Genomic DNA, 24,519 nt, shown 5'->3' on the forward strand with positions numbered 1-24,519 from the left:
TCCTTGTAGGAAATGGCAAAGAATATCAGAATCCTTCCTTCCTTCCTTCCTTCCTTCCTTCCTTCCTTCCTTCCTTCCTTCCTTCCTTCCTTCCTTCCCTCCCTCCCTCCCTCTGCTTTCCTTCCTTCCTTGTTTCCTTCTTGATATTAAGTGCAAACTAAATTGGCTAAAATTAGTGAGCCTTGGTGGAGCAGAGGGCTAATGCCTCCTTAAGTAACACCAGCTGCCTGCAATTAGTGCAGGTTCGAGTCCCACCAGGCTCAAGGTTGACTCAGCCTCCCATCCTTCCGAGGTAGGTAAAATGAGGACCCAGATTGTTGGGGGCAATTAAGCTGACTTTGTAATAATGCCGCTTGGGGGTGTGTGTGAAAGCCCTAACAAGCAGGCATATACATAGAATGAAGGCTACTGCTAAGCTTGTAAGCCGCCCTGAGTCTTCGGAGAAGGGTGGGATATAAATGTAGTAATAATAATAATAATAATAATAATAATAATAATAATAATAATAATAATAATAATAATAATAAAAATGATCATTCCATGTTTGGACACAGCATTGCAATGCTGTAGTAGTGCTCCCTGTGGTAGCTGCGAGCAGGACATAGTTGTCCTGGAGCAAGACCTAGGGGAAACTATGATACAGGTCTTGCATGATGCTGTCCATGATGCGAATTATCAGCAATGGAGATAATGCCAAACCTTAGTGCATGCCAACTTTCACAGGAAAGTTGTCAAAAGGCTGGTGGCGCATCTAACTCGGCTGGCTGGCATTATGACCCATTTTATGAGTAGCTCAGGCACACCATGGTCACGTACTTCACATACTTCAAATTCATGCCATTGATAGCTTTGATAACCTCTTGAGATGTATAGTCACATGCAGGACTGGGCCAATGTTAGATGAGCCAATGGGGATTTGCAAGTGTGGAAATCTGACATCGGAGATTTCATCAAAGTGCTGCTGCTCCTAGCCTTTCAAGATTAAGCTTGCCCTGCCATCCATTTTTATCCTTAATGCACATGTAGTGGTCGATGTCTTTTGCTGCCTTGGCGTGCATTTTCACTAGTTAATACAAGTGGTCCTTGACATACGACCACAACTGAGCCTAAAATTTCTGTTGCTAAGTTTCTTAAGTGAGTTTTGCCCCATTGTATGACTTTTCTTCCCACGGTTGTTAAGTGAATCACTGCAGTTCTTAAGTTAGTACCATGGTGGTTAAGGTCATCTGGTTTCCCCATTGACTTTGCTTGTCAGAAGGTTTCAAAAGGAGATCACATGACCCGGGGACACTGCAACCTTTGTAAGTATGAGTCAGTGGCCAAGCATCCGAATTTTGATCATGTGACCATGGGGATGCTGCAACGGTCATAAGTGTGAAAAAAGGTCATAAGTCACTTTTGAAAATGCTGTTGTAACTTTGAAAGGTCACTAAATGAACTGTTGTAAGTAGAGAACTACCTGTAGATGTTTTTCTCACCTCCCGTGGTGGACTGCAGTACGTATAAGTCGTGATAGTGACTGGCTTTAGTGGTGCAAGAGCTTTCTTTGCCAGTGTTCTTAAATGAATGAATTAATTTAATTTATTAATATTTCTATACCGCCCTTCTCCCGAAGGACTCAGGGCGGTGTACAGGGCAAGAATAAAACACAGAAATTTACAAAAAATAAAAGATAATTAAATACATGCCTTTATTGAACCTTTATTGTTAAAGTACAACCATGTGTACATTGAGATTGGCTGAGCCTCCCTTCGTGCCCCCACCCCAGAAGGGAGGCTCAGCCTTTCTCAATGTACACGTGGTTGTACTTTGACAATAAAGGTTCGTTCATTCATTCATTCATTCATTCATTCATTCATTCATTCATTCATGAAGAGTGGCAAAGAAGTGAAGAAGTGAAGTACTTCTGCTAGTTAGAGCTTTGGTGGAGCAGTGGGCTGATGCCTCCTTAAGTAACACCAGCTGCCTGCAATTAGTGCAGGTTCACATCCCACCAGGCTCAAGGTTGACTCAGCCTTCCATCCTTCCGAGGTAGGTAAAATGAGGACCCAGATTGTTGGGGGCAATTAAGCTGACTTTGTAATAATGCCGCTTGGGGGTGTGTGTGAAAGCCCTAATAAGCAGGCATATACATAGAATGAAGGCTACTGCTAAGCTTGTAAGCCGCCCTGAGTCTTCAGAGAAGGGCGGGATATAAATGTAATAAAAATAAATAAATAAAAAATAAAAATAGTTTCTGCTCTTCTTCTGCACCAACCATTTCTGGTATTCCATCTTCTTTTCCCATACTTTCTGCACTTGCTCCAGTCAGTCACATCTGCTTGTTGATCTGATGTTATTCAGATAGTTTTATTCTTAGCGTTATTCTCACTAGGAGAGAATATTCTCTATTCTCGGGGAGAGTGGAGCACTAGAAAGCAGTAGAGAGCAGTCCATGCGGCATCAAGCGAGCCTGTGGTGACTGGAGGAAACATAATATGGTTAATTAGCCACCTTGTGGTCTGGTACTTTCCACCACCTGATTTCCTCTGCATCTGTCATATTGTCGTGATTCTTCGCATGCTTGTGGATCTTCTTATTGGCAACAAACATCCAATTTTGTTGTGAGGCGAGGATGGAATGCCTTTTATGTCCATAATAGCGGGAAACTTGTGTCATTGGCTGAGGACAAGTCAATCCGGCTGCTGTGGTCACTGCTTGCATAGGTGACTGAATATGTTTTGAAAAACACAAAATAGCAGGGTTGGAAGGGACCTTGAAGGTCTTATAGTCCAACCCCCTGCTCAAACAGGAAAACCTATACCCTTTCAGAGAAATGGTTGTCCAATCTCTTCTTAAAAACCTCCGGTGTTGAAGCACCTACAACTTCTGGAGGCAAGTCATTCCACTGGTTAATTGTTCTCACTGTCAGGAAATTTCTCCTTAGTTCTAGGTTGCTTCTCTCCTTGATTAGTTTCCATCCGTTGCTTCTTGTCCTGCCTTCAGGACATGTTGGTTGGAGAATAGGTTGATCTCTTCTTCTTTGTGGCGCATTGGTAATGATGAAACTGTTTGCTTCAGAAAAATCTAGGACTTTCTGCCCATTATTATTTTGCATAGCATATCCTTTGCCACTGTTGCCACTGTAGCCTTCCTGAAATAGTCCAACATGTAGGTTTAAGTCACTGCAGAATAGTAGCAGTTTTCCTGTGGGCATGCAAATACACTATCCTATAGTTCCAGTCAAAACTATTTTTCTTCCTTCTTTTTCACATCCAGCTTGTGAGGCTTAGGCCCCAAAAAACATATCATCGATGAACAGGGTTGATCACAGTTGATATGAGGTGACTGGAGTATCAATGGACCTCAGCAACATGGCTGCACAGATCAGCTATAATGAAGCCATGGTGGCGCAGTGGTTAGAACGCAGTATTGCAGGCTAACTGCTCACATTGCCAGGAGTTTTATTCCTTCGATCCTAACTAGCTCAAAGTTGACTCAGCCTTCCATCCTTCCGAGGTGGGTAAAATGAGGACCCAGATTGTTGGGGGAAATATGCTGACTCTGTAAACCACTTAGAGCTGTAAAGCACTGTGGAACAGTATATAAGTCTAAGGGCTATAGTACTGTGGCTATAGCATTTGTGGCAAATTAGCTAATATCCTTCATGGTCGTGGGACTTTTAAGTTTTTCCAACACATTTCTTGTATGCACACAATACCCATCTTACGTTGCTTCAGCATTTCTGCAAGCTAACAAGTGCATCCAGTCAAGGTGTCAATGTTCTTTGTGGCAATGTGTAATGGTTGTATATTTTGTATTTAGAATGGGATTCTGATTTGTGTACTAGAATCTATTAAAAGTGAAATTAAGTTCTAAATATTTTTTGTTACTCTCATATAGAAGAAAATGCAAGAGTGCCTAAAGCTGATTCTACATTCAAACTGAGTTAGTCTAAAAATTTCTCTTTTTAGGATAAATCTAGCAAAGTACTGTTTATTCCTACTAGATCAGCCTGCTGATATGATCTTTGAGAAACTGTCAAGTGAATATAAAGAATTTGGTTTACTGAGCCACTAATTTTTCCTACTGTCATCACTCAGGATCAATTCAGCTTATTGTAAATGTCTCCTTAACAAGGGCACTTTAAACAATTTTGGGTGGGAGGGGGTGGGAGGTATAATCTTAAAGAGTTGGTAGTGAATACAACCTATGTGTCTATGAGGCATACCTTTTACCAAATGGACTCTAGTTTTCTAACGTTTCTTAATTTTCTTAAAGGTCCACCAAGCCAACTCTAGAAATAATGCTAATATAGCAACACTCATTAGGAGCTCATTATTTACCAGTCTTCAACCTATGATAATGTCATTAAAATGTTTAGAATATTCCAAAAAAATCAACAGGACTGCTGAAGAGAGACAACTATTGACTCTCTGCAGCAGTCCAGAGAGTCAAAGATAAGCTGTCATAAGGGGAATTGAAAAGACAAAAATAGAAAGAGCTGTGAATAGAACTTTGCCAAAAATCTACTATGTTCCATAGATTCATTTTAATATAAGGATGGTTTTAATCTTATGAATTTCAGAGTGTTGCTTTGGTCCTGCAGGGTTAAATGTTTTAAAATAGTTACTTACTGCCACTTTGAGTAGATGCTGGGTTTATCTGAACTTGTTCAGAAGATCCTGCCTGAATTAAAAATGAATAGATAAATATAAAAAGGGAGTTTCCCAATATAAGTACACATCTTTCCAGAAAACTGGCATTACTAAAGAAGCTAAACTTACTTGGCAGTTATTTGGATCAGAAGGAGCAGATTCCATGCCAGCGGCTCGTTCTTCAATAGGAAGACTAGAAATGATGTCTTGTGCCTGGCAAACAATAGCTCTCAGTTCATCAACAAATTTATCCTTCTCATTTTCCAATACAAAATTATCTTCAACCTGTTAAGTGGGAAAGGCAAGAGGGGTGGGAAAAACAGGATAGAAGATATGGATACAAACCTTATTTTGTTCTTCAAATTCTGGCTATCACCATTCCAACAGGCTGTAGAAAATTAGATCTCACCCACAAATATTCACATTCCAAATATTCAGTTATCACAAAACATTGAAAAGAATATTAACCTTGAAAAAGTATTCTAAAAATGTACTGAAGTTTTATTTCTCAATAATGCTAATGTTCATTCCTTTATGAAATGCCATCTCTTCTCACATGATGCCAGTGTACAGTTCTTCTATTGCATTTTGTACTAGTGGAAAAACTGCAGCTTTTTGAACTACTAATATCCATCATATCCACCTGATTTTTTTATTTTTCTCTTACAAAGCAAAATACTAAATCTCTAATCTCTGACATATTTTTTTAATTTATACAAATGCCTCTGGGAACCATCTGGGGGATTAGAATTATGGTAAGCAGGAACATCTGTCTCCTGATGAATGCATGGTTTGTGATTAGCCTTGGACACCATGCTGTCAATTTTGTGAATATACCCTAAGTGATCTCAATATTTCATTTTCAATAATCAAACAATGATAGTACATACATATTTAGAAGCAATACCCCTATAATTCTATATATATTTCTATGAATGGTCACCTGAAAGTACGTCCCATGTGATGAAGTAGCTTCTAAATAAATAAATAACATCCATAATGCAAAGTTAGTTTTCAAATATGGCATGTATATGCTTTCGAAATCTCCTTCCACTAATTTAAATGTAGGCTCTGCCAGTTGGCCTGGAGACCCAATGGGGAGCATCACAACTGGAGGTAGCTCTACTAGACTAATTAACTGACCTCACCTCCCCCCTGTGCTTCCACACCTTTTTTAAAATTCATTTTATTGTATTTTCCTTGTTTAATATTTCATCACTGCTATTATTATGTTTGATTTTTTAAAATTATTTTTCCCCTTTTTTTACTGTTGTAAGCCCCTCCCCTCCCCCAAGTAGCCCCATGACAGGATGGGCAATGAATAAATTTAACAAATAAAAAAATACTTAGGACTAAAATATGAATTATATTACTAGTCTAAAGGAAACTAACAACTTTCAGAGATTCCAAATCTGATGTTTCCAAAAGTAAAGTGCAGCCACATATTTCTATCCTTTATTCTCAGACATTTCTCTCACAGACCCCAATCCTCTCCATTTTTATACTCTTGCCCCAAAACCAGTATCAAAATTAATTCTCAAATAAATAAACTGTAGGCACATGAGCCGCAAAACAAAGATTTGGCCTTAGGAGACTCTATTTACTTTGAGAAATATTATGAAGAAGCAGGGGACTTGCATTTGAACTATAGAGCATCTAAATAATTTTTAAAAGTTTGAATGCCACTAGTAAGGAATTATCTACTTTGAAGCAGGGCATATGTAACTTGCCATGTAATCAGCTATGTCCTCCGGAGCATCTCCATCAACATCAAATTTAAATGTAACCATCTTGTTGTTATGCGTTTCAAGTTGGCACTCAACAGTATTGTCTCCAGATGTTGACACCTGATTGAACAACAACAGACAAAGGCAGAATACATCTTTTCTTTACAAGCACCAAAGATACCGTATACTTTGCCACCAGTTCCGTAAAATCACATGACCAGTTCAACAACAAAGCACGATTAATTCCCTTTACTATGGCAAGGCTCAGCTTAGTTCATAATTTTTGTTTTAATGTACGTTGAAATACATACATTGAATGTGAATGTAGTAAAACTGAAATACATAAATGCGTTTCAATTGTACTGTATCGTTAAAATTCTCTGGCACTTATCATCGGTAGATGGCAAATTCAACCTCCAGGAAAGAATTAGGATCCATAGGAAATCGCTTTATCTTTTACTGAATGAAACAGTGTGTCAGTAGAGGGAAACTAGCTGGTTCTGCTCTTTCTATAGCTCCTAATGTTCACATGTTTCTGAAATATTGCCTGTGAATTCGAAGTGATTGAGCCAAAGTACTGGTTCTTGATAGAAAGAGAAAATAATTCACTGCCTACAATAAAATGTAATGTGATTTGTCTTGTTTTTGCTTAGCTATGAGGGTACCCAAGCACTATGGTTTACAAAACATGACTTCTTCCTTAATTTAATGTACAAATTCAGCCAATTGTGAGTCAATTAAAATTGGTCACTGTTTCATACAGTCAATATGTAGAACCCACTTTACGGAATGCATGGCAACATGCATTGTAAGCCGCCCTGAGTCTTCGGGGAAGGGCGGGATATAAATGGAATTAAAATTAAAAAAAAATAAAAAACAAAAAACATTAAATCACTGATTTAACTGCAAGCAACAAACAGAATTGTAAAAACATTAGTGCTTAAGCTCAGTAAACAATCTCTAAAGTTGGTGTTGTCACAAGATTTGAAGATATGCTTTTATGTAACCCTGTTCCTCTTCTACATCCTGTTCTCCAGGATCATGCAGCATTTTGGAGCTAGTGAATTATTTGTAATTTTGAAAGGGTGTCACGAGCGCTGTCAGAAAATGGTGATTAAAGGAGGATTTTGCCTACATATAAATTGGGACCTACTATAGAACGGCCAGTCATAAAACAGTTAATTATTAGATAAGTTTGTCTTCTCAAAGTTACCTTGGGCTTTTATTCTAAGCACATTCCAAGCAAGGCACTGGGGTGCAGTTGCTCACTGTTTTTATTTATTAAGTATTCCTGTAAGTGCTATGTGAAGCCCAGTGGCATTTTTCTCAAGAAAAATGATGCTACTTGCTGATGCTTTGCTTCACAGCAGGCTTTGGTAAATTCTTTGCTTTGTTTTTTTTTTAAAAAAAAAGTCAGAGGAGGCAGGAAACCTGGCCAGCAATTCTGTTTTTATACCCGTTTAAAAGCCTGTAGTTTGGAAATAGAATATAAGAATATAAGAATGATGTGATTATATAAAAATTTCTTAAGTTTGGAAAGTAATGTGTGGTATTTTAAGCTGTATAACACATTAGGATAATGTGAATTTAAAGCTTAGTTGGAATGAGGAATAGCTTTAGACAATTGATATAAATTGGTTTATTTGAGATTGTTTTTATTGGGTATCAGATTGGAAGGTATTATTTTGTATTTGAATAATCATTGATATGATATATATATATGTATGTTTGATTTACCTATATAAGTTAACGTTTGATAGTTTGAATAGTTTAGGATTGTTTGCGTAAGTTAGATCATGATTGTTTGTATTTTTATACCCTGTGTTTTGGTATTAGATTGGAAAGTATTATTTTGTATTTGTATAATTATTGATATGATATATATATATATATATATATATATATATATATATATATATATATATATATATATATATATATATATATATATATATAATGTTTGGAGTTTTCTTATATGAGTTAAAGTTTGGTAGTTTAAATAGTTTAGGATTGTTTGCGTAAGTTAGATCATGATTGTTTGTATTTTTATACCCTGTGTTTTGGTATTAGATTGGAAAGTATTATTTTGTATTTGTATAATTATTGATATGATATGATATGATATATATATATATATATATATATATATATATATATATATATATATATATATATATATATATATATATATATATATATATGTTTGGAGTTTTCTTATATGAGTTAAAGTTTGGTAGTTTAAATAGTTTAGGATTGTTTGCGTATGTTAGATCATGATTGTTTGTATTTTTATACCCTGTGTTTTGGTATTAGATTGGAAAGTATTATTTTGTATTTGTATAATTATTGATATGATATGATATGATATGATATGATATGATATGATATGATATATATGTTTGGAGTTTTCTTATATGAGTTAAAGTTTGGTAGTTTAAATAGTTTAGGATTGTTTGCGTATGTTAGATTATGATTGTTTGTATTTTTATACCCTGTATTTTGCTCTGGGAAGCGGGGGGGGGGGAGGGGAAAGGGAGGGAGGGGTTGGGGAGGGTTGGGGAGGGGGAAGAGGGTGGGGGGAGGGGGTTGGGAGGGTTTTTTTTCTTTTTTTTGGTTTGTTAAAAATAAAATGTATTGTAAAACTTTTTAATTAAAAAAAAAGCCTGTAGTTTGGAAATATACAAACCTGCAGCACAGTGAGTTGAAATTTGGTTCCTTTCTCTGGTCGGGCGCAGGAGGTCCTCCTCTGTTTGCTCTTGTCTTGTTTACCATTCCCACCTGGAAGGTCACAGCCAGTCCCAGCTTCCTTTGGAACGTCGGGAACTAAGCTAAACAAAAAGGAAAGAAAGGAAACAGAGATTTTAGGAGACAGGCATATCCTTACCTCCTAAACTTTCTAAACATTAATGAGTATAAAAGTTAAATTTCCAATATTATGGCTTAATGTGGCATAAATCAGAGTCAAACCCAGGGGTCAGCAACCTGAAACAGTGAAAGAGCCACTCGGAACCGGTTCCCTCACAAAAGGAAAAACTGGGAGCCGCAAAAAATGTGTGCGCATGTGCGTACATGCGCACATGCGCAGAACAGGGTTTGACTGAAGAGTGGAGCCAAGGCGAGATATGCACCTACCCTGCATATTTCAATTGATTGGTTGAACTTTTTTAGTCCCACTATTTATTTTTTTTTTGTACTGCACATGGCAGAGGACTGGGAGCCGCAGGAGACGGCTGAAAGAGCCGCATGCGGTCCCAGAGCCGCAGGTTGCAGACCTGTGGTCAAACCAATACATGTAGGAAAGATAAAATATAGACTATAGCAGGCACTACTTGTTCATTAACTTAAAACTGATTTAAAAAAAATGACCATTACTGCTCATACTGAACACATATATCTACTGAACTAAAATGCTTTTGACAAAGAAACAGTATAAATTATTATGTTTGGAAAACTGCCAAACTGGTTCTTTATTTGTATTTTGAAACATCCTAAACTCAGCAGGACCCAGGAAATTCTGTTCATGCATGGAAAGACAAATTCTACCTGTGGAAAATTTCCAATCCGAAGCTGTTTCACTGGCATAACGGGAAAGGAAATGATTTTGCTTAGGGGATAATTGAAAGATTTTGACCTCCCTACTTCAACGCTGGCGGTTTTCTGAACACAATTTCACACGGGGAATCCAGTACAAAAGAAGCTGGATCAAGCAAAGTGGATCTGTTAGAGGCACTAGATCTGATTTGGCAGAAAAGTATAATTGCTCTCAGACTAATCTAATCGTTGTTTGAGGGATACTTTGCACTTACAAGTTTAAAGAATACGCAGCTTAAGTTAAAACTGGATTGAAACATATTGTGTTTAACCTATGTTACCTGGGGGTCACAAAGTCCTCCTTGCAATAATTAATTCATAAGTTCTTAATTTGGGGATAGAGGTGGTGAGGGCGATGTGGGTGATGGCAAGGCCAAAACCACAGCCATAAAATTTCACTCAAGTTCAAAGCAACTTTGGATATATCCACACATCCTCCCACTCCCTCACTACATTCCAACCTAGGAAACAGGAGAATTAGAACTTTCTTCAGTGGCAGCTTATTTATATTTGTGCTGTGCACTAACAAAAGAAAATGGAAATGAGGGTAGATAGTACATATCTATCTAGGACAGGGAAGGTATTAGTTTTGTCCATTGCCCTTATGTTCTGCTGAAATAGTATGTAGAAAACAGTGTGGGCTGTAACATTACGGCAGGTAATGTTACCATAGGGAGTCAGAGAAGTGGCCAAGTATTGAAGCTGAATAATGCAGCAAAAAGACTTTTTTAATAACTTAAAAAGAGATAGTGTTTAATGAATTGTTAAAGACACACACTAAAAATGATTAATCTAAACCAGGGGTGTCAAACTCGCAACGTCAGGTGACGTGTCACAACGTATCACGACTTTTTTTCCATTGCCGGCAATGGGGTGGGTGCGGTTTCGCCATGACGCATCCGGCCCATGGGCCGGCAATTGGACACCCCTGGTCTAAACTATTTCAGTAGAGAGAATCCACAAGTTATTTTTTTAACATTTTATTAGATTAAAAGAACCACCTAAACCACAGGTCTGCAACCCGCGGCTCCGGAACCGCATGCGGCTCTTTCAGCCATTTCCTGTGGCTCCCACTCCTCTGCCATGTGCAGTCCAAAAAAAAAAAGGTGGGACTAAAAAAGTTCAACCAATCAATTCAAATATGCAGGGTAGGTGCATATCTCGCCTTGGCTCCACTCTTCAGTCAAACCCTGTTCTGCGCATGCGCACACATTTTTTGCGGCTCCCAGTTTTTCCTTTTGTGAGGGAACCGGTTCTGAGTGGCTCTTTCACTGTTTCAGGTTGCTGACCCCTGACCTAAACACTTCGTCTTTGTTCTCACATTCTTTGAGAACTGTCACTGCTACTCCTCCTTCTCAAGTCATCTTCTGTTTCTGGACACACTGATAGTCCTCTCGGTTCTTCACTTATGAATAAAGAATGTAGTTGTTCACCAAGTTTGGAGATAATATTCTAAGCTACTTTTCCCCCACTTAAGAGTCTCCAGTTTTACTGTATTGACTCTTGGATAATGTGAGCTGAAATCCAACTCTCTTTACTGCTGTGACAACCAAGTGAATTAATCTTAGAGCAAACTCACCCTTGAATAGACTCTTGTTTTTGAACTGCTGACTGATGCTCATGTTCATCTGATGCTGAGATGGAAACCTGTGAGGAGAGAGGGGGTAAACCGATGTGTAGCGTTTGGTCATTTCCCCTGAATAGAATTTTTTAGAAAATAACTTAACTGTAGAACATGCAAATGGTTTGTGAGTTTGATACAGCACATGCTTATGCTTTTTTAGCTAAGGTATCAAAGATAAACCAGAACAATATTTTACCTTGGAAGTTTTAACCAAGTATTCTGCTTGCTTTTTTCCTCTTATCTACTTAAAACTGTGATGTTGTAGCAATTTTCTTATTATTATTTTATAGTCTTCCATAAATCATCATCTTTGTGACAAGATAAATCACCTCTTCATTATTTTTATATTGGCACAGTGATGGTTAAATGATACTACAAGAGGCTACAAATCACTAATAAGGAAAGAATTGTTTGTAACTGTCTCAGATTTTATTCTACTTCATCCAAGTACAAATAATACTGCTGCCCTGACTTAGAGCCATTTTTCTACTCAAAAATTAAATAGGGACTGCTATCTAGTGTGCAGGACTTTTTATGTAATTTTAGCCTTCAGATACATAAACATTAGACTAAAGATAATTCTTCTAGCCAAAATATTCCAACAAAAAAAACAAATATGTACGGCAACAAGTACAAAAGGTACACAGAAACATAATCCAAAGACTGCTACAGTCAGTGATTTATAATGCAATGAAACCCCTTATATGTCTGTGTTATTTTTTTAGTGCTCATTAATAATCTATGTGCTAAGAGAATTAAAAGGCCACATGGGATTCAAGACTGAAGCCAGTCTTCTTTAAGGAATTTAGGGAATGAGATAGCAATTTTTGTGAAATTAAAACTTTAAGCTGGATCCAAGAAGATGGCGAACCGTATCATTAAGAAGACAGGATAACTGAGATGTGATACTTTTGTGCAATTTAAAGTTACAGGGCAAAATGCCCAGGCAGCTAAAAAGAAAAAGGACAGAGTCAGCAAGAAGAAGGAAAGAGAAGTCTGAAGTAAAGATAGGTATTAGAAGTCGTGTACCAGAGAAAAGAACCATGAAGTAGGGGAGGGGGCCACAGAAAAAAGCAACTGGAGCTACATTATGTGGGAGAGGATGATAAGGAAGACAAATCATATACTGAGATAAGAAATTGAGAACCAGGACGGTGCAGCAAATAGGACCAAATGTAATCAAGAAACATATTGGCAGGGGCACAGTGTCAAAAAAATAAAGGCATGGGAATGCTCACTTTTACCCCCTATCCAAGCTGTTGGATTGTATCATTTTTTAAAATCTTTTAAATTCAGGAGAACATGATGTAACTCTCAAGAAAACCATGCCTGTCGAATTATCTTAAAACTTCACAAATGAACAGATTAGAAACATTCAAACCTAATTAGTGAAACAGTAAGCAAAGAGAGAGCCAAGTGGAACTTTTTCCTGTTTCTTACTTTTTTTTTTCCTGGAAGTTTTTATCCAACACCAGTTCACGGAAAAGAAAATGTGATCTAAATGACATGTTGCAGTTCAACATCCAAACAAATCCGTATTGTTCATATCCCAAACTCATAATCCAGAACCCAGTTCCAAGTCCTATCATTTTCTTATTAGAGAAATTAGCAAACAGAAAAGGTCTGCTTCCAGTATCACCATTATCCTTTTTTCCCTTAATGCAAATGAAATGAAACTTGAAAATGAAAAATTAGGATATATGTTAGGATACCAACTGGCATACCTGTGAAATGTCTTCTCCTTGATGATACTCTTGGTTCGGTGGGTTCATAGCAGTAAATGCTATTTGCTGGTTCAAAGAAGCGGCCATAGAATTCTGAGAAGGCATCTGCTCCTGGGCAATCAATTCTGCAGGTAAAACTGAGTTCTGACATACTGGCTGCTGTTGAATGTATGTTGGTTGTACTGGTGGAGGAATAAACTGTTGGTTATTGTCAACCGGTTGAAATGTCTGAGACTGCTGGAGGAGAGGAGCATGATTCAACATTCCTGACACATCTAAAGATTGTTGCATTGTATAAGCTTGTTCTGGCTGTTCTGATCCAGAGGTTACAGTCTGTAATGTATCTAGGGCAGACTGTGGGACTGCGGCTTTGTGCGACTGAGAAATAAGTTGCTGGCTAAACTCCTGATAAGAAGGCTGTGGCTGCATTTGTGGTGTGAAAGATAGCTGAGATGAGACAAAAGGTGCTTGTGGCCCTGACTGTTGCCCTTCTGCAATGTTATGTGCCACGTGTGGTGAGTGCAGCTGCTGGTGGCCCATGCCAGAATCTTGATGAGTAATATACATTGTTGGCTCAGGCAGATGTGGCTCAGAAGGGTGGTCATGGTTTTTTGTGGATTGTGTTGAACAAATCTGCAGTTCCACGTTGCCAGCATCTCCATCCTTCGACAGGTGTAAAGACTGATCAGGTGAATGCACAGCAAAACCTGGATGATCGGTATTCTGTACTGCTAAATGAGCTTGCTGGATCTCTGGAGGCTGAGCAGTATATGTTGGTTGAGTTATATATGCTGTCTGCCCTTGATAAACATATGCTGACTGGTCCAAAGAATGTCCCGAATATCCTCCAGAAGCTGCATAAACCAATGGCTCTGGGCAAGGTGCCTGATTTGAGCCCTGTGCTGCGTAAGTGACATGCATCTGACATGCTGCTTGCTCTGGACCCTGCAGCTGGTTAGTTGGCTCTAGCTGGTGTTTCAGCTGCTCTGAAACTGGTGGTTTGTGTGGGGATTGTGCTGGATATATCATCTGTTCCTGGATTTGCAACTGATACTGGGTCTGGATGGGATAAGCCACCTTTTCTGAAGTTGACCCTGAGAATTCAGATTGCTGGTGCGTTTCCACGTCTTGCTGAGAGACAGCTGGCAACTGATCTTTGGAAGTAGAATGGAGAACAAACTGCTCTTCTTTCTGCTGCTGTGGGGGCACATGAAATAGCATATGTTGCATTACACAGGGATGCTGATTTGTAGAATGGTGTATCTGAGTAATTTGCTGCTCTTGTTGAGGCCCCAAAGTATCTTGGGATATTTCTGGGCACTGTGAGACCTGCTGCATAAGTGTCATTTGTTGTGATCCAGTGGAGACCTGATGAACGGGCACAGTATGTTGAGATTGTGAAGCTGGCTGCCCACATGGCACCTGTTGGGGAACCAGCTGAGGTTGCTGCGAGGATGCCCCGTGCTGTGTAACTTGCTGCATGGAGGCTACCTGCTGTGGGATCTGCAGGGATCCAATCTGCTGACTGGCAACTTGCTGAGACTGCAGCCCCGGTGCCATTTGCATTGATGTCCCCTGCTGCAGAACTTGCTGAGGAGAATGCTGGGGTTGAGTCATGGATGCCACCTGTTGTGGAACTTGTGGGTGTCCTTGCTGTGGCTGCTGTATAGATATCACCTGCTGTGGAACTTGCGGTGGCTGCTGTACAGATGACACTTGTTGAGGACCTTGTTGTGCCTGAACAGTCGCCATCTGCTGTGACTGCTGTATGGTTGCTACCTGTTGAGGAACCTGATGTGGCTGCTGTGTGGATGTCACCTGCTGTGGAATATGAAGAACCTGCTGTGGCTGCTGCATGGGTGCCACCTGCTGTGGAATATGAAGAATGTGCTGTGGTTGTTGTATGGATGCCACCTGCTGAGGGCTTTGTTGTGGCTGCTGCATAAGTGTCACCTGTTGTGGAATAAGCTGTTGCTGTTGTATGGGTGTCACCTGCTGAGGAATATGGTGTGGTTGCTGTATGGATGCTGCCTGTTGAGATCCTTGTTGTGGCTGCTGTATGGGTGTCACCTGCTGTGAGACCTGCTGAGCAATATGTTGTGGGTGCTGTATAGATGCCACCTGCTGCAGAATATGCTGTGGCTGCTGTATGGGTGTCATCTGTTGAGGGACCTGCTGAGGAATATGCTGCAGTTGCTGTGTGGATGCTGCCTGTTGAGATACTTGTGGTGGTTGCTGCATAGGAGTCGCCTGCTGTGGAGCTTGCTGAGAAATATGTTGTAGCTGCTGTACGGAAGCTGCCTGTTGAGATCCTTGTGGTGGTTGCTGCATAGGAGTCACTTGCTGTGGAACCTGCTGAGGAATATGCTGTAGTTGCTGTATGGATGTTGCTTGTTGTGGCTGCTGTACAGGTGCCACCTGCTGTGGAACATGCTGGAAAATATGCTGTGGTTGTTGTATGGATGCCTCCTGTTGAGGACCTTGTTGTGGCTGCTGTATGGGTGTCACCTGCTGAGGAATATGCTGTAGTTGCTGTATGGATGTTGCTTGCTGAGGACCTTGTTGTGGCTGCTGCATGGGTGCCACCTGCTGTGGAACGTGCTGAAAAATGCACTGTGGTTGCTGTATAGATGCTTCCTGTTGAGGACCTTGTTGTGGTTGCTGTACAGGTGTCATCTGCTGTGGAACTTGTTGGAGAATATGCTGTGGCTGCTGTATAGATGTTGCCTGCGGAGGACCTTGTGGCTGCTGTATGGGTGTCACCTGCTGTATAATGTGCTGCTGTTGTATGGGTGTCATCTGCTGTGGGACCTGTTGAGGCTGTTGTTTGGATGCTGCCTGTTGAGGACTCTGTTGTGATTGCTGTAAGGGTGTCACCTGCTGTTGAACTTGCTGAGGGATGTGGTGTGGCTGCTGTATGGATGTCACTTGTTGTGGCATCTGTTGAGGAATAGGATGGGGCTGCTGTGTGGATGTCACTTGCTGAGGATTCTGCTGGGGCTGCTGCACTGATGTCACTTGCTGTGGCGGCTGTATGGATGCCACTTGTTGGAGAATTTGCTGAGGAACTTGCTGAGGCTGGTGTACGGAGGCTGCCTGTTGGGAAATTTTCTGAGGCTGCTCTAGAATCTGCTGGGTAGAAGCTCCATGTGGAACTGCCTGGCTTTGTTGTACAGATGTCGCTTGTTGAGGAACTTGCTGAGACTGCTGCATAGGCATCACCTGCTGGTGAATTTGCTGTGGCTGCTGCAAGGACACCCCTTGTTGAGGTGGCTGCATGGATGCTACCTGCTGGGGAACTTGCTGAGACTGCTGCATTGTCATTAGGTTCTGCGGTATCTGCTGCATAGCTGCAATTTGCTGAGAAACCTGCTGTGAAGATGTCACCTGCGGAACTATTTGCTGACTTGGCTGCACAGGTGCCACCTGCTGAGAAACTTGCTGTAGTTGCTGTGTCGATGGCACCTGCTGGGAAAGCTGCTTGGGTTGTTGAATAAGTCTAACTCCTTGTGGAACTGACTGAAGAACTTGCATGTTGTTGACAAATTGAATTGAAGGCTGCCCGTGTAGCACAGGGGACTGACTGGCAGATACCAAATTGGCAGAAGCAGTCTCTAATTCCACTGATCCCACAGCAGCTGTAGCCTGACTACTAAGTCTAGCAGCAGAGGTTAACTGTATGCTTGTTGGCATGTGTTGATTTCCCACCTGCGAGGCAGGTATATTCTGAGGAGAAGTGATTGTCAACATCTGCTGAGGAACTCCCATGATGGATCCATCCAAAGTCTGACTTTCTGCACTGTAGGATACTTGGGAATCTGGAGGCTGGTAAAAAAAAATGTATTTTAGATGTTGATAAAGTGATCCTTTTTGTATGAAGATTTTATCCTATGAAATGTTGTCATAAAAATAAACTTTTAAATATCAGTTCACAATGAACTTAGTACATACAAAGCAGCAACATATAGAACATGTCATGAAATAATCTTCTGAACATCATTTCAAACAGAACTGGGTATATAAAAAGCAGCAACATATAGAAGTTAAAAATATCAGCTGTAAAATTCCATCACCTTGGCAACACTTATTCAATGTTTTAAAAGAATTACTTTAACTGGACAATTGGTATTTCTCTTGACTGTGCTCTAAAAAAAATAAAAGGAAATGCTGAAAGTTTTTTACATTTTTATATTTGAGATGTCTGAGCAAAAAACTGCTATTTGTGAATGTTAGTCCCATCTGGCAGTATGCATTGTAGTGAGACAGCAGTCTCTGTAGCATCCAGAAATACAACCCTTATCACAAGTCTTTAGATTTATAAATGAGAGTGGAAAAGCTTTCAGGCACATAACTGTTCGCAGAAAAAAAGAAAGACAAGGAAATAATTCTTTAGATCCTTTTTCACTGAAAGCTGCACTATCTGGAAGCATACTTTCATTTTAAAAAACATTCTTATTTACATATAATCCATAGTTTTAATGGATGAAAACCAGATTATTTTTACTTGGAATACACCAAGTGAAATCAGTATGACCTGACTAGTATAAACAAGTCTCTCTAAAGTAACCTAACTCTGAATTTAATGCACTTCTCATGGTTCTTTGCCATTTCCATCTTTAAATCTTAGAAAGATAATACAAATCACAAGATTCAAGATTATGTAAATAAATACACTCTGAACAGATGGCTGTTTCCCAAATAACTGTATATGGTTTCTTAAATATCTGTATTGGGATTAATGATTCATTGTTATCTGTTTATTTATTAAATTTGTTTTTGGCCAAAAGATTCTGGGCAGCTACAATAGGATAACAAAGGATATGTTTGCTGACAATTCCAAAGTATTTAGTATTATTAAAATCAGGAGATAGCAAATAGCTAAATTTTATCTTGCCAACACACAATGGAACAATAAATCTTAATATATTAATGGAGATTGCACTATGAAGATAAAGTCTTCTTTAAGTCAAGCTTAGTTCCTGATGACCTTATAGACACATCCATATAGTTTTCTTGGCACCAATACAGAAGTTTATTGCTACTGCTTTCTTCTGGGAACTTTTGGGGTGTGCATGCTTCCAGTTTAACCTACATTACTGGTATTCTCTTCTAAGTACTAAACAGTGTTCACTCTGCTTATTTTTGGAGCCCAGCAAAGTCATTTAGGAGCTGCCACCTGCTGATGCACAGGACTATGAAGTATCACAAAAAGAGCGCTTAAAGGACTGGCAGTCTATGAAATAGATACTCAGGTGTATTTGCTAATGAAGTTAGATACCCATTTGGATTTTATAATACAAAAATGTATAATTTAACTGGATAAAAAATATAATCAGATAATATACAAAAATAGCTGGGACATACAGGCAGAGCTCAACTTATGACTGTAATGGATAGTTGTAAAGCAGGCCACCCACGTAATCAACCCAATTAGCAAAAGTGCCATAAATCATGGTCATGTAACCATGGGATGCTGCAAACCGTTGTAAATGCTTTCTGAGCACCCCAAATGTGGTCATGTGACTGGGAGTGGTGGTCTTGGAACTTCAGAAGCAGCTAGTAAGTAGCTTTTTGGTGGTCTGTTCTAACTTTAAATGGCTGCAGCTGCTTGTAAGTTGAGAACTACCTATATTTACCCATTTCACCTCACACCTAAGCATTTTTTCCTGAATCCTAATTTTTCAATTTCATTTTCTTTGTTCTTCCCATCAGGGATTAGCCGTTATTTACATCCAGGAGAATAATTCTGGAACTACGGCTTGAAGTTTTTGTAGAGAAAATAAAAGGGAGAATTAAATTTCATCCTGCTACTACAAACTGCTACTTATTGAAAAATACCATCAGACATACCAAACATACACATTAAATTGTACTATGTAGCTTGGCTTTTAATGAGAAGCAATACTCCACTATTTCTTTCAATGATTGCTTCCATTTTATGATTCAGATAGTTAAAATGAGGCTTTTAGTGATGGTTTGAAAAATCTGCTAGGTAATACTGTTTATTAGTGAAAAACCTTACCATCCTTGATGGGAATTGCTGAGCTGTAAGAGGAGAGGTTTGGGCTTGGAGAGTTGCAGGAGGTGCCAAATTGTGAGTAGGTAGACCAGAAGGCTGACTCTGGATTAATGGTAAAACACTGGGGTGAGCCACATTTGTTGGCAATGCTGGCTGCACCTGTATAAAGAATAATTAACAGGCTTCACTTAGAAAAACAAAACAATTGTCTGTGCTTCAGCAAGATCCCCTGGTCTCATCTGGCCTATTTATACATTTTCTCATATATTCTCTAGGGAAAACAAGATATCTTCCTAGGATGCAGAATTAATAACCAAAATATGTCCATCGGCTTTTCTTTCTTTAGAACATTTATATAACCACCCATTCATTTGTACCAAAGTCCAGGCAGCCAATATATAAAAAACATCTATTTACAATATAAAAATTAAAACCATAAATACTTTTAAAAAAACCAATTTAACACCATAGTTACATTTTGACATGCAGCCCACAATCTCATCAGTCTCACCCTATGCCAGCACTTGAGGGGAAAAGCCAGGTCTTAAATGCTGTTTGGAAAGTTAAAAGAATTGGAGGGGGGGGGAAAGTCTAACAAATTCCAGGGGAAAGGGTGTTCTACAGGGCAGGGACTGTCGGGAAAAGGCATGTTTCCTAAGTACCATAAGGTGGCAACATTTAAGGGAGGGCACTAGGAGTGTGCCCATCCTGTTCTGCCCTTAGGGAGAGCAATCCTGCAGATAACCTTGAATTGCACCTGGAAGGAAACTGGGAGCCATTTGCACAATAGGATATAATGTGGGTAAAACTTGGGGGCCCTATCACTGCACATCCCATTGCATTCTGGACCACTTATAACTTCTGGGTGGTCTTCAAGGGCAATCCCGTGTAAAATGCATTTCAGTAATCCAAATGGGAAGTGACTGAGGCAGGAGGGACCATGAACAAGGCCTCCAGTCCAGGAAAGGGTGCAACTGATTCACAAGATGAATCTATGCAAAAGCACCCCCTAGTCAAAGCTGTCACCTTGATTCCTTTCCTGGGACCAAAACGTTTTATACTGAAACACCATACATGTCTCTGTGGGATAATGTCAGGAAGACCACACGTAGTTCCAATTAAACTGATTTATTGCTCAACTAAAGATTAGCACTATTTTGCGCTAGATAAGGGTTGGCAGAATTCAAGGGAGGAGTGAACTTAGTCTGTGTGTGGCTACACAGAGATTCTAAGCTGATTCCTCTTTTTACCCCATCCCCAGGTTCTGCTACCTTTTCCTACAGGTGAAGATACTTTCTTAATACAACAATATTTAATTACTATGTTATTAAGAAAACAATAGGCCTCTTACCCCTGCATTGGACTGATAATGCCCCATCAGTTGTTGAGAAGTATAGATGTGCCCTTGAACACTGCTGTTTTCAGTTTGTGAGAGATTGGGGACTTGCTGGGTGCCCACCATGTGTTCCGAGGAAAATGCCAGATTATGTTGACTAGAGGCATCTGACAGTATAACTGATCCTGCTCCTCTCTCAGACGAGTTGTCAGCTGTGTCAGTGTGAGAAGAAAGAAAAGGCAGAATGTTCATTCTTTCAGAACACATCAGAAGCGCTTCCCTTCCGCCTCCTTCAGGCAAACACTTGGGTTGTCAGGAAATGCAGTTTTATATATGGATAAAATATTTACTTCAGAAAGAATACCACAAAATGAAAGCCTCTTCCTAGGGAAGGAAAACAAGGAATACCCCAATCTTTCTTTTAAAAATTGCCACAACAATGATTCTATCTAACACAACTAATCTGTTTAAATAAGTACAGTATCAGAAACCGTGTTATATTTATTTGAGAGTGACCAAAGCCATCTCTTGTGACACACGCAGGTCTAAGCCCAGGCTCAAGATAACCCATTATGTGCAAATCTTCAGAGGCTTTAACGCCTTCTCTATTAGGTTGGCTAGATATGAAATACTGGATGCTGACTCATAGTTATTAAAGTCAGCAGTGTCCAATGAAAGCTTCTTTAAGTAGTGGCTTCATCATCCTTTTTAAACAATCTAAAAGATCACAGCAGGATAGAATCCTTAAAAGCCCTTAGAAGCCAAGCTAGGAAGGCATCAAACAAGTAACAGTACAAATTGAACTGAGGATTTACTTGTTTATAAGGGATCAAGCAACAAAACTGATAATGTTACAGAAGAATTCTAGGTATGACACTGCCTAAAATGAAGCAAAACCCAACATAAATCTGAAAAGTGTTATTCATAAAGTACTGTGTAAATTGCTCACAGTGGCTATCAGGTTGTATCTGTCAGGTCCACCATCACTGGCCTGTGCCTTGCTGGTGTCCTGCCATTAAGAAGGGGGGAGGGAGGGGGTTTATAGAGTGCTATTGCTGTAACATCAAGCGTGGGGAATAGGGAGGGGGGGTGACAATGGAAGACCAGATTTCTAGTAAACCAGCTTATATCAGGATCTTCAAGGCCGTTTGCCCTGAGAATGGAATGTTGCCAGTTTGACACCTCAGAGTTTCTCAAAACATCTTACCGGCATTCCATTGGCTGACCAGGGGACCAGTCATGTGTGGAGGGAGTAGGAAAGGAAAAGAATAGCTTTGTATTTTGCGCAGGAACACCAGATTCTACCTGACTTTACTGCAAACAGTTTCTTTCAGTAAAAGTTCCTCTGCTTCAACCAAATGGAGTCACAAATCTTACTTTCCTGAGACAGTAGACTGGGGCAGGCCTGACAGGATCAGAACACTGGACACAGTTATTGGTGGTGGGACCATCAGAGTTCTCTTGGATTACTGATTCCATGGATGTAATCGGGCAGAAAATAAATTACTACTTTCATTCGTCTAATTGCTGTGACATAAGCTCTATAAATAAGCATGCATTTTGTCCAGCTGGATTCATTTGGGACCTGCAAATTTCTGCCCTCACATTTCATAGCATGCAATTGCTCTATGAACCATGAAGCATTCAAGGCACTAATACAGGACAGGGCGAATTTAGGAGCTGTCATATTATATGCTGAAACTTCATTATTCGACATCTTAACCAAAGCACTAATGTGGTTTCAAGTTTGAGAAAAACGCTCCTCAGACGAAATCCAAAGGATCCAACAGCTTCCAGGGAGCAACTTGTTCTGGTCTTTACCCTGGCAGTGGAGAACATGATGAAGTCGCAAATGAATTCAGCTTTGACACTAGCTCACTGCTCTAAATTCATTGTCATAGTTTTCTTCTAAAACTCCTGTTGAGAGGGAGTTGTCTTTGCTTAGCTCTCATTTATTTTTATTTAATTTAAATAGATTTTTATCAGTATTATTTTTATAAATAACTTGCCAGGATATTTACCTAATACCTCTTCCTTCTCTTATTTTCCCCACAACAACCCTGTGAAATAGGTTGGATTGAGAGTGACTGGCCCAAGGTCACCCAGCTGGCTTTCATGCCTAAGGCACAACTAGAACTCACAGTCTCCTGGTTTCTAGCCTAGCGCCTTCAACACTAGACCAACTGACTCTTAGAAGTTAAAATGACTTTATGCTGGCGATGCTGAACAGAATGAAGGACTAGCAAGTTTGAGAAGATGGCTCATTCAAGTTTTGCCGTCAGAGAGATAAAAGGTAGAAACCAACTGAAAGAAGCAGCAATGTTCAATTTTTGATAATTTAATTCCTTTATAGGTGGACACCTTGAAGATAGCCAAATACCTAAATATTTAACTTTTTTAACTATTTGGATCCCCATCACCTCTTGTAATTGTACCTTGGATTCAGTTCCAATATTCTTTACCAAAAATTTAGTTTTATCTCGATTAATCTTTAAACCTGCTACTTCTCCAAAGGCACTAATTTCCTCCAATAATTTAGGGCCCGATTCCAATGGGTCTTCCAAAATAAAAACTAAGTCATCAGCAAAAGCTTGGAGCTTATATTGTTGATCATTTATTTTTAATCCTTTAATATTATTATTTTGCCTAATTATAATCAATAGTGGTTCTAAAGTCAGAATAAACAGTAGAGGTGAAAGGGGGCATCCCTGTCTCGTACCTTTTTGTATATCAATTTTCCCAGTCATTTCACCATTGAATAATACTCGGGCAGATTGCGTACTGTAAACTGTTTGTATAGCTCTTACAAAATTTGGTCCAAATCCCATTTTAATCATCTGACATATTAAAAATTCCCAACTAACCATGTCAAATGCTTTCTGAGTGTCAAGAAACATCATTGCCAACTGTTTGCTAGGGTGCATCTCATAATATTCCAACGTATTCATCACTATTCTCAAATTATCTCTTATTTGCCGATTTGGAAGAAACCCATTCTGATCTGGATGTATAAATTCTCTTAAGAAAACTTTAAGCCTGCCCGCCAGAATTGAGGAGAAAATTTTATAATCTGCATTCAATAGCGAAATGGGTCTATAATTTTTAACCAAGGTACGATCTGAATCTTCCTTTGGGATCAAAGATATATAAGCCTCTGTCCATGACTGGGGTATTTTCCCTTCACTCAAAACCTCATTAAATAAATCTTTTAAATGGCCACTAAACATTTCCAACATCTCTTTATATAATTCCGCCGGGAGTCCATCCGTTCCCGGGGTTTTCCCATTCGATTGTTTCTTAATTGCCTCCTTTATTTCCCCTTCTGAGATCTCTGAATTCAAAATTTGTTTTACATTCTCAGGAACCTCCTGTAAGAAGCAGCAATTTTCAATGATCACAACTGGCTATCTCTTGGGTGAAAGAAAGCCACAGTTGCAATCTAAAGTTCTGAAAACAGGCTGCCTCCCAGCAAAGTTTCAAGCAATTTGTGAAAGTAACGGAAAGTTTCTAAATGAGCAGCTGAAAAGCTACTCAGGATAGCTACTACTGCTCTTCAAAAATGTAAATGCATTAAACTAACATATGAACACATTCACTCATTGTTATGGCTTCATTTAACGTAACTTTAGTTCTACATAATATATTAACAATTCCCTTAACGTTAACTTCAGCTCCCCATAATGTATATTAGCTAACAATTCGGCCAAGGTTAAATTCTACAGAAAGCAACCACAGTTTATATGCTAAAGGACTGTCAATAAAGCAGCAAAAAAAGGAGCCCAAAGCTCAGACACCTCAGATAGGGCATTTCCTGAACAAAATGAAACCCTTATTATTGATTTAATAATAAATAATAAATAG

General features: G+C 39.4%; 1 protein-coding gene across 2 annotated transcripts in view; it reads right to left on the minus strand.

Annotated features, from left to right (window-relative positions):
• The window catches only part of WNK3 (WNK lysine deficient protein kinase 3), a 94,239-nt gene that overhangs the window by 21,745 nt on the left and 47,975 nt on the right, over positions 1 to 24,519 (minus strand). For both annotated transcript variants that reach the window (XM_083356718.1, XM_083356719.1), the window contains 8 exons: positions 20,674 to 20,870; positions 19,326 to 19,481; positions 13,304 to 17,128; positions 11,535 to 11,602; positions 9,051 to 9,192; positions 6,368 to 6,484; positions 4,767 to 4,922; positions 4,617 to 4,668 (listed from right to left, as the gene is read on the minus strand). In XM_083356718.1, coding sequence (XP_083212844.1) covers positions 4,617 to 4,668; positions 4,767 to 4,922; positions 6,368 to 6,484; positions 9,051 to 9,192; positions 11,535 to 11,602; positions 13,304 to 17,128; positions 19,326 to 19,481; positions 20,674 to 20,870 — 4,713 coding nt within the window. The remainder of the gene's footprint in view (positions 1 to 4,616; positions 4,669 to 4,766; positions 4,923 to 6,367; positions 6,485 to 9,050; positions 9,193 to 11,534; positions 11,603 to 13,303; positions 17,129 to 19,325; positions 19,482 to 20,673; positions 20,871 to 24,519) is intronic.

The sequence above is a fragment of the Vipera ursinii genome (assembly GCF_947247035.1).
Source record: "Vipera ursinii genome assembly, chromosome: 2".
Taxonomy (NCBI): Eukaryota; Metazoa; Chordata; class Lepidosauria; order Squamata; family Viperidae; genus Vipera; species Vipera ursinii.